The sequence below is a fragment of the Juglans regia genome, chromosome 13 (assembly GCF_001411555.2).
Source record: "Juglans regia cultivar Chandler chromosome 13, Walnut 2.0, whole genome shotgun sequence".
Taxonomy (NCBI): domain Eukaryota; kingdom Viridiplantae; phylum Streptophyta; class Magnoliopsida; order Fagales; family Juglandaceae; genus Juglans; species Juglans regia.
The window spans coordinates 38,403,525-38,414,125 of NC_049913.1; the positions used below are offsets into that span (position 1 = coordinate 38,403,525).

Here is a 10,601-nt window from a genome sequence, read left to right on the forward strand (position 1 = left end):
CTGAGGTCCTTGCATCGATTTTTAAGCTTGAATATTGATCTATTCATGCCTAGCTAACTCATTGTGAATCTTGTGCTCTGAAAGCCTGTTCAAACAGCCGATTTCTTACAATTTGCACCCTCAAACTTAAGAGGGGGACTCAAACATGATCTCCCATGTGAAAACTTCATGTGGAAGAGCCAGTTAAATTGGCTAACAGTTTCTCCATTCCCTAATCCAACCCATTCCATTCAGAATCCAAACAACTAGCAACTCTATCAATGGTAAACCTGCATGTGGATGTTTTCATTTTGTACAAACTGCCTGAACAAACTTGTGCTTGTAACGAAATGTTTATTAGTATACTGAGGTGGCTTCAGACAAAGTTTCAGGCATGCCTCAAACACGGAAGGTTTTCACCTTGCAGCAGGGAAAGGGGCTCTGCATAATCCCATACCGAACTACCTAAGCATCCATACCAGATTAATGCAAACTCCATTACCTTGTTTTGCTTTGGCCCTTGTAATTTACAGAACACAAAATGTAATTGTTCATATAATTGTAATTGTTTATAAATCGGGAATGGAAACACACCACAAGCACCCGGTCGATATCAAAAGCTTAAATTTGACTTTCACTAGACACTATTAAATTTTCGCGCACCATCAACGACGGGTGTCGGTCCTTTTAGAAATCCTGAAGCGCGAGCACGACGGCTAGTTATTGGTTTCTTTGCCAACGTGGTGTCCGTTTCAATAGTAGTCTTCTTTTCATGAAAGCGTCGCCAAGCTGCTTGTAAAGCAGATGCTGCTTCCGTTTCAGATGTTGCTTCTGTTGGCCGCTTGGAGAGTGTCTGCAAGTCTTTTGCCATTAGAGCAAAGGCTTCAACTTTTGTATGGGTTTTGAAAGTCTTGGTAGAGACTGGAGGGTTGGAAAGGCTTGGTATGGAGCAACCTCCGAACCCCCAATCTAGAAGTTCTTCTCCAAAGAAATGGCCACTTTTAATACACCCTGCACTTAAGGAGACAGTTCCGTCAGTAGCCCTGACACTGGTAGTGAAGTTCCATACAATGCCTTGCGTGATGAAAAGCATTGCATCAAGTGGTTCTCCCTCCCGAACAATGTAGGTGCGCTCGTTGTAGTACACTGGCCTGAGGCTGTCGCAGATCAATTGCAACAGCTTTTCACTTTTTGTTTGGAGCATTGGCACCTAGCTCACAAACAATCGAGACAAATGTGAGGAACTCCATTCATATATAAACTATTATTTTCAATCTGACCAAGAAGAGTATGCCATATCACCTATTTTCAATCCATTTAGGTACTAACAAGGGTGCACATTGTAACTTATGATTCGATTCAGGTGCAAATCACAACTTTAATTGGTAGTTTAAAGGTCACATTGCAAACATAGATCAACTGGAATTGCGAATGAAATTTTTTTATGGTCTGGAGATTATATTGAGAAGTGGTGATATTTGGGGGTAATTAAGTGCAAAAACATGCTTGTCCCATTGCACCTAAAAAAAACATATTGCTGTGCATATTTTATTCCAGATTTCATCCAAAGCAAAGCAATAAAATTTTCAATCGAGTTGGTTTCTTTACCATTTCCAAAAGAGTGGGAAAATTAATGAAGGAAATGACTCACTTTCTTTAGCAGAGGTAAGCAAAGATAGCGCTTAATATCTTTTCTAAGCTCTATGGGAAGATGAGGGAGCGGATTCTGCGCATCAACATCCATATTTTGTTCCAAAATCCGCTGTATGTTGGGCATGATCTGCCGTCTTAAATTATCATCGAGCCCGTTTCTCGTTATCCACAAGTCTATGTCTCGTTCTTTAATTTTCATCTTCTGTATAACTTCCTCGGACCTTTCAGTTGTCAACTGCATATATGTCTGCCACTCACAATAACTATGATTCGTCTTAAATTATAAACGAGGGCCTTGAAGCTGAAATGAAGAAATGTTGAGTACCAACCTGCACATTACCAATGAAATACAAAAAGAGCAGCAAGCCAAAGATCGAAATAAAAATCGCAAAGCAGTTTTCCCAGAAATTGGTGCTGGCTTGAAGGTTTTGACCCAAAGAACTGCAAAAATTCCAGTAACCACAATGCATGAGATATATATATATATATATTTATATATATATGGTAGTCTCAGAATTACAGAATATATTGATATATATGATACGCTCAAATCTATATATAGTTAAAAAAAAAAAAAAGAAGTTATTTCGTCCCAAGCATTTGGTCTAGAATAAGAATTTTTCTTGCAGTATTAGGGAATAGCTCAATGTTGAATGACAAAGGTAAAAGATGTGTGCAAACCTCAAATTTCGCAGTCCCCACCAGAAACAGTGCAGTATCTTTTTCGGATAATTTGTGGACGCCACGGTACCTGACTGAAGGGCTTCAAGAAATATTCCGAAATCAAATTGGGTTGCATTTGCTTTTTCTAGGGGGCTACAAAAATCATCTAAAAATGTGTGATTTGTGGACATGGAAACTCTGCTGCTACAACTGAAAGAACTTGGGCATTGGCCAGTTTGCTTTTTGCAGGCTTTGTACCAGCAAGCGGTCTCTCGTTGGATAGAAAATAAGTACCAAAAGGCTCCCAGTACCTGATCAAAGGCCAGCAATTTCCTTTAGAGATCGATTAGTATATTTTGTGCAGATATCTTTGCAGAATGAAACATAAAAGCAGGAAAGAGAGAATTCTGCACATAAGAGATAAAAAAATAATGCTTCCGTGAATTAAAGTAACAAAAGAGGTAAATGATTTTAAGAACATTAACATAATAATGCTCGATCTGGTCTCATATATATATATATATAAGCTTAAAGGAACAGGAAACTGATAATCAACTTACATGACTGGCAAGGATGTACAGAAAGAAATTGAATGCAGCTTTAACCCAAACAATTCGAGCAATTATGTTAGCAGTCCTGATAAGTTTCCTCCATGATATGTAGATCCGAATAACTCTTGGCACATATTGGAGAAGAACAATAGCACTCAGAACCTTTCTTTTGTCCAAATAGCTTGATCCTTTCATCTCTGAAAAAATAATTGGAACTAACACCTGGAAAGATTACAACAAGAGGTGTAATAAAATATGTCTCGTGCATTATTTGGTAAGTTGTGAAATAGTTGCAAGAACTTAATCTGATGATTAAACCATCAAAGAGCATATCCAAACATGGCGCTATCTCTACATTAGATAAACATTGTCAGAATCTCAAAGGGCAGCCCTGAATTTACTGGTTATATAATCCTTTGTGATCACTATGGACGTCATTTCATACATGGTTTTCCATCATACATGGCTAGCCTCTCTTTATGTTAGTAATTGGGTTTTTGTGCTCTCATTGTTGAATTAAATGCTTTGCTGGTATATATAAAAATATGAAAAGCCCTCCTTCCTGGTATGTGCATCTCTGGGAAGATATACTTGACTTTAGCAAATTTTTTTATCTTTAATATTCAACATATATATATATATATATATAGAGAGAGAGAGAGAGAGAGAGAGAGAGAGAGAGAGAGAGAGAGAGAGAGAGAGAGGGAAATAGAATGACAATGGTTTAGCTAACTTTAGAGCATTTGGTATTGCTTTGTCTTTTTCTTTTACTGTACAATTGTCTCGACAACTTTATAATATCTTTGTTACTGATAAATCTGGTTTGCAGAAGTTTAGATCGAAATAAAAGCTTCAATTTTGGAGTTATATAGCCTTGATCTTTGTAGATAGTTATTGCTTTCATTACTTAATAGTTAATACTAAATATTGTAATGCCTAGTATAGAAATTTTTTGAAACTTTTCTTGGGGACTTTTGTAACCCCTGATTTATTTGTAATATGGTATTCTTTCGCCATAAGCGAGGTATATTAAATACTTATATAATCGAACATAAGAATGTACAGAGATCGTAAGTGAAGTCAAAATTTAATCATAAAAAGTTAAGGTGTCTCCTACCCGAAGTGGAAATTTCTACCTTTATTAATAATCATGTGGTTATTACTATCTGAATCATTTTGTAGCTTGCGAACTTAAATGCTTAACTAATTCAGTAGAAAAAAGATAACAGAAATTGATATAAATTAACATTAAGTTAATTGAAAAGTTAAACACATCGCATGCTTTTAAACTATTAGACATTGAAAGGAAACCATGACCACATGCATGCATGCTTTTAATTATTAGAAGCAGAAAATTAAAGACTCCTTACCTGTGGGAGGGGAAGAATAGCAAGAATATCAATTCCGAAGTACCACGAGAACATGTACCTCTTTGCTATTCGCCAAGCATCTGTAACAACTTTAATTCTTCCAACTTTACGGGCGCCATTGTCTATATATGGACATATAAATTGCAAAATGATATTCACCATATAAATCAAGTCGGTCACCGCTCGCAAACAAATAGCTATGACATGTAATCTTTTATCCAACGCAAGGCAGTTCTCATGTTCTTTGATCACGGGAATGTAAAAGAACAAAGGGTCCACTGATACTGCAATCACACACGACACTACAAAAATCATCCTCCAGATTCGAAGGTTTTGCCCATGTGGGTCAAGAATTTTCATTTTTGTTGTTTTCTTTTCTTTTGTCACACGCAGTACTACTCCATCATTGTGGGAAGCATGCTTCCCAACATCTTCATCCCTGAATAGAAAATAACAAGCAAGGAATCATGTTGATATGAACATTGGTCACAAATTAATTCATATTTCAGTTCACCATTTAGAGGAAAAGAAAAAGTAAAAGGAAAGTTGATCATGATAAATGTTGTTTGGTCAGAAATTCAGTTTCTCCACAAGGGACAAGATATTTGTCAGAACCCATCAATGTTGTCATTATAATTATTGATGTAGAGCTGAGCTCCAACGCTGATGGAGTAGTCAATTCCGACTTCCGACTTCCGACGTAGGTCGGAGGCCATTTTGAGTTCCGATCCTGATTTTAAATCAGGCCAAATTTTGATTCCAATCCATGTTGTCGGTATTGGAGTCGTACGTCAGAGCCCATTTCAGAACGTTGATGAGATTGTTGGAAGTTCTTGATCTAGATCGCGGAGCAGCCGATGGCTCCTGAGCCGTAGCTGGTGCATGAAGCTGGAGTACTCAGCATCGTTAGCGTAGTTGATGAATTCTTCGCAGTGGGTGGTGGAGGCTCGGCTGTACTTCTTGAACGAGTCGCCGGGTTTGTTCAGTAGGTCTTGAACGATTCGCCGCCACCTCGACGGGAAGAGACGTAGTTGGCGAAGCCTTTGTTGGAGTAGACGGCGAAGTTGGCGTCTTTGTCATGCTTATTGTCGAGGAGTTGAAGGAACGGTACAAGTTGGGAGAAGGAAGGGTGGTTTTGGAGGAGGAGGAGGAGTGGTTTTGGAGGAGGAGAAGAAGAAGAAGAAGAAGAAGGAAGAAGAAGCTTACCTCACCCCGTTCTCTTGCCGATGCCCACGGTAGCTCATACTTAACTCATGTACCTGCCGTACACTGTGAATTGTGCTTTTTGAAAAAGCTGAAAACGGATTAGAGAAACGTAACATTCTTGGTCGATCTGTCATTCTAAGTGCAACATCCACAGGTCGTTTAAAAACTGCAGCTGAAAGACATTATCACTAGGAAATTAAAATCTTATTTTCCCAAACTCGGTAGAAGAAAAAGAAGAAGAAAAAGGAACCTCTCCGCGGTTGTGTCGACCGGAGCTGAAGCAAAAACAGACTATTCTAAATGTCTATAAGCTAAGGTATTGAAAAGGAACGTATATTCATATAACAACTCATTGAACCTGATAGACTTGTGCGTTCGAGCAGACCAGGAAATGTACTGAGCAAAGAGCAGCTAGCAGAATGCTTGATTTTAGCAAGCTGATGAGTCCACATCCATGTCCAGTCAGTCTACTTAAAGGAACTGGTCTAGTCAAGTCCATTATAAATAATTAATTAAGTAACTTCTCAGGCTTTACCGATCGACAGTCTACCCCCTCAAACACTTCTCATTAAGTCCAACTTCTTTTTCTTTACGTTCTCTTGCAAATATAAATAGATTTTAACAAAAAATAATGTTCATAAATTAATGTGGATATATATTTGATATATTAGATTTTTTTATAATAATTTTTTTTTTTGTAATCCAGTGTACTTTAATTAACAAATTATATCAATTTAAATTTATTTTTATGAGGGTTTTTTTTATAAACAAAAATTCTATTTTGATTACAAATTTTCTTTATTTTCTTTTGTACCAACACAAAATTTTAACTTCTAGTATGGTGTACGTAGATGCATATTGAACAAATCAAACAAGGTAGGCTACTTCCCCGGCCAGCACATGGTTGAAGCGACTCACAAGAAAAAGAACATGAATTTGCCTATTGACCGAGCGTTTACAGATATATATATATATATATATATATATATATATATATATGCAAAACCACGTGGGAACTCAAGAAAATAAAGGTGGAAACTAGAAGCAATTATATGCATACATACAAATAAAGCAAATCAAAGCCGCGTAGAATTTCATGCAAGATGATGATCATGATCAAATTAATTAGAATTTGCTGACCAACCAATTGTCTCTTGACTTCTACTGGCTAGCTAGTACGATCATAAGGACAGTCAGCGTAATTGGGGAGCCTGATCTCCTTAATTATTTTGAGGATAAGTATCAATTTCTCTTCATTTTAGCTAATTAAGAACAACTAACGAGTTAATAACGGGATTATATAAGTAAATTACATTATCCTATTATCATTTTATTTTTTATTTTTTTTAAATCTATTAATATCATTTTATTTTGTTTGCGGACGTCCAAATATATATTATCGGTACCTAAAAATATTAATAATGCAGAATACAATATAATTTAGTTTTATAAATCTGAAAGCTAAAATTTATATATCAACTGTTTTCATTATTATTATTATTATATATATATATATATTTATTATATCGATCGCTGCATGCTCCGGCTGGTTGATTATTTTTCATTTTTCTGATGGAGAAAAATTGAAGAAGAAATTAGAAGCACAAGGTTTTAGAAAACTAGCTAGCTACATAGATAATTTTGGGCCTTAATTTCCCGGCAATATCGTAATTAATATGATCAATAAAAAGAAAAAATATATCAGAAGTTGCGATGAATATTCCAGGAACCTTGATTTTCCTTTTTTTTTTTTTTTGCCCTTTCTCCACATACGTTAATTTATATAGATAAAGAAAAAGCACTCATCAAGAGGTTGTTATTATTCGCAGATTCAAGGATTTTTAAGATGAGCGGCCAGTTCAGGCATTAATTATAGTATGAATCATGATCTGTGATTTCTAGACGTAATGTACATTTGAAGTAGAGAGTAATTAAGAGCATGCATATTATGAGATGGTTTTTAAGCTGCAATTCACGCTACAACATATATGCGTCGCCGCAAAAGGCCGTGTGAAGGTTTTCGCAATTATCAGTTTTTTTCATTTTTATCACCAAAATTAGATGGACGCAAATATTTTTATCATATATATAAATATATATATATATATATTTTTATCATGTATATATATATATTTTTATATATTCTATGATTAAAAGAGGCTTCATGCGTTGTCGTGAGTGGCGATGCTCACATGACCGAAAGAAGCCATGTGTTGCATGTGGTGAACTCGGCTTCGACTGGGGGTAGCGAACGGTGGTTAGACGGTGGAAGGGGATGCATGAATGACGTTGGCATGTGGAGCTGAGGTGGTGGTGATGGGGAGAGGTGTTGCATGCCACGGGTGGCATAAAGCCTCTACCAGACGGAGGGGAAAAGAAGAAAGGAAAAAAAACATACGAAGAGAGGGAGAGTCTTGTGCAGCACTATGGAAAAAGAAGAAGGAAATTTAGGATTTTTTTCCCTTGGTCAGAACGACACAGCATAAAGGGAGGGGTTGGGCCCTTGTTTTATGCTTATGATTTTTTATTTTATTTTATTATTATAAAATAGTAAGGGCCTCATGTCCAATAGTGATTCCTACCCAAATTTATTAAAAAACCCTCACTTGTGGCATAGAAATACCATAGTAACACCATAAAACCCACTTATAACCAATACAACACATTACCTAGCTTTCCTAAGGTAAGGGAAACCTCCCTTATCTAGTCTAATTATTCCTTTCAGTAACATAGGAATATCCGAATAAGCTCTCCAAAATCCATTTTGACCTTAGCTCCCAAGTGTGCCAAACCATCTGCCGCTACATTTATTTCTCTGTAAACGTGTTTGATTGAGTAATTGATTTCTTCCAATCTTTCCAAAACTCTTCCCAATAATCCTCCAAATACCATAACCCACACCTCTTAGATTTTACCCATTGAATGATAAGTAATGAGTCCATCTCAATTTCCACATCTGTTATACCCAAGTCGCAAACATGTCGAAGGCCATAAAGCAGTCACATCACCTCAGCCACATTATTTGAACTCATACCTGTAGCATATGCAAATCCACACACCAGATCACCTCGATCATTTCTTACTATGCCACCCACACCCGAAGACCTCGGATTTCCTATTGAGCTCCCATCCACATTTAGTTTAAACCATCCCATTTTTGGATGAGACCATGCGACCTGTTTCACCACCACTTTTCTTGGTTGTTTTCTTTGCAAATTCAATCCACAAATCATCTCCTCATCCCGTCCAGTTAACTGATTTGTTTCCTTAAACTTCAACGCAATCCACGCAATCCATGCAATCCACTTACTTACACGAGCTGAGCCCGAAATTTGAATACTCTCACACTCGAAATGAAACCCTTACGTAAACAACATATAGAGCTCAACTTCACCAAAGAAAACACACATACACACAAAAAAGAAAGAGAAACCCACTTCAAAATTAGTCTTGGGCTTCACACGGGCTGGGCTTTACATATTTTCTTAATACAATTCGAGGATATATGCTTTGTTTTGAGAATTAACTTGGTGCAATATTTTATGACTTGTATTGAGCATATTGCCCCAACAGACCAACTTGGTGCCCCAATAGAGCATAAAATAAATGGAAGGGTACAATTGTTTTGTGATTGCTAAAATTGGATCCAAGACGAATTTTCCTATCAAGAGCTGCTTTTTAATTGCCAATCAAATTTGTAATGTTGGGGCGGAGGTACTTAAATTGATTAAGCGTGAATATGATCTATTTATAATGCAAACTCAGAGTTCCTTGTACAAAGAAATTGATCAATGTTCTACTGACCTCAATTTTTTATAGTTCCTTAAAAAGGGAATTAAATACTACTGCCTTTCTAACGTCCACCATCTCATCACCCATTATGTGTGTGCACAGTACTACGTACGATGAAATTGCATTGAACTATTTCAAAGGGTCTCTAATTTCAGCTCTTTTTGCGACGGAAACGGAATCGGCCTCCACAAGTTAACTTAGGAGAAATGTTATCGATATTATAAAAGTAAACTTAAGATAAACTGACACACATGTGTTTCATGTCAACTTTAGAATTTTTAATAAGCACTCCTCTCTTATATATAATGCTTACTTATTTGAAAATAAATTAAAAACGTACTTTTTGAGATGGAAATGACATAAAAGGACATATTCTTGAAGAGGAGAGGATAGGAGAAGTCAGAAAAATATTCATGGGCAAAGCTGTCTTTAGGTTAAAACGATGAGGATCATTTTGTCCATTACAATATATAGCACGTTTAAAAAGCATCAAAATTGATGCTTCTGTTGAAACGTGGTTTTTAACTTTTTCGTTTAAAAGTACTTTATTGTAAAAAACTAGGCAAATTTTGTCACTAATAATGTTAAGGATAATGCAGTTAATGAAGATAAGGATCAAGTTGAAGACATAGGAAAAGTAGGAAACTAGTATTTCAGTTTCCGTGAACTTAGCTTCAGTTGTAATCTGTTTTTTGAACTTTCCATCTTATCGGTTTGTTATGTTTCCTCTTATCATTACACTTGTATTTCCCTATTTATAATACAATAAATCACAACCGAATGCAAGGTTGATATTTCCTCAACATGGTATCAAGAGCCTAAGACTAACGTCATGGCCGATTCAACCCCACCCGTCTCAGAGACTCATGTCTCTTCTCCATTTATTCACCCACCCATTTTTACAAACACTTATCCTGCACCCACTACATCTCTTCCCAATTTCACACCAATCAAACTTACAAGGGATAATTACCTGCTTTGGAAAGCGCAGGTTGTGCCATACCTCAAAGGTCAGCATCTCTTCTCATTCGTCGACGGTTCGTCGGTTTGTCCGTCTCCAATGATTACCACTGCAACGAATCAAACTGTTCCTAATCCTGCGTTCATGCACTGGATTATGCAAGATCAACTAATTCTCTCCGCCTTGAATTCGTCCCTCTTTGAAACGGTTCTTGCTCATGTTATAAAATGCCACACTTCTCATCAAGTCTGGTCGACACTAGAAAGGATGTTCACTTCCACATCTCGTGCAAGATCCATGAATCTCCATTACCAATTAGCTACACTCAAGAAAGGTGGCTCTTCCGTCTCAGACTACTTCCACAAATTCACCACCATTGCAGATACACTAGCCGCTGTTGATCAACCACTCAATGAATTTGAGTTA

The 10,601-nt window shown here is 36.7% G+C and overlaps 1 protein-coding gene across 2 annotated transcripts; it reads right to left on the minus strand.

The window, feature by feature from the left end:
• Window positions 1-99: 99 nt before the first annotated feature.
• LOC108983561 (cyclic nucleotide-gated ion channel 1-like) lies at window positions 100-5,871 on the minus strand. Of its 2 annotated transcripts, XM_035684661.1 has the most exons (9): window positions 5,781-5,871; window positions 5,673-5,697; window positions 5,423-5,594; window positions 4,217-4,655; window positions 2,856-3,068; window positions 2,314-2,606; window positions 1,962-2,073; window positions 1,631-1,879; window positions 100-1,189 (listed from the first exon to the last, which is right to left on the minus strand). In XM_035684661.1, exons 3-9 carry the CDS (start codon window positions 5,554-5,556, stop codon window positions 617-619), a joined length of 2,013 nt encoding a protein of 670 aa, XP_035540554.1. In that variant the 5' UTR covers window positions 5,557-5,594; window positions 5,673-5,697; window positions 5,781-5,871; the 3' UTR covers window positions 100-616. The 2 variants fall into 2 exon arrangements, with proteins under 2 accessions (XP_035540554.1, XP_035540553.1); XM_035684660.1 differs by lacking the exon at window positions 5,673-5,697 and having other exon boundaries at window positions 101-1,189.
• Window positions 5,872-10,601: the final 4,730 nt, after the last annotated feature.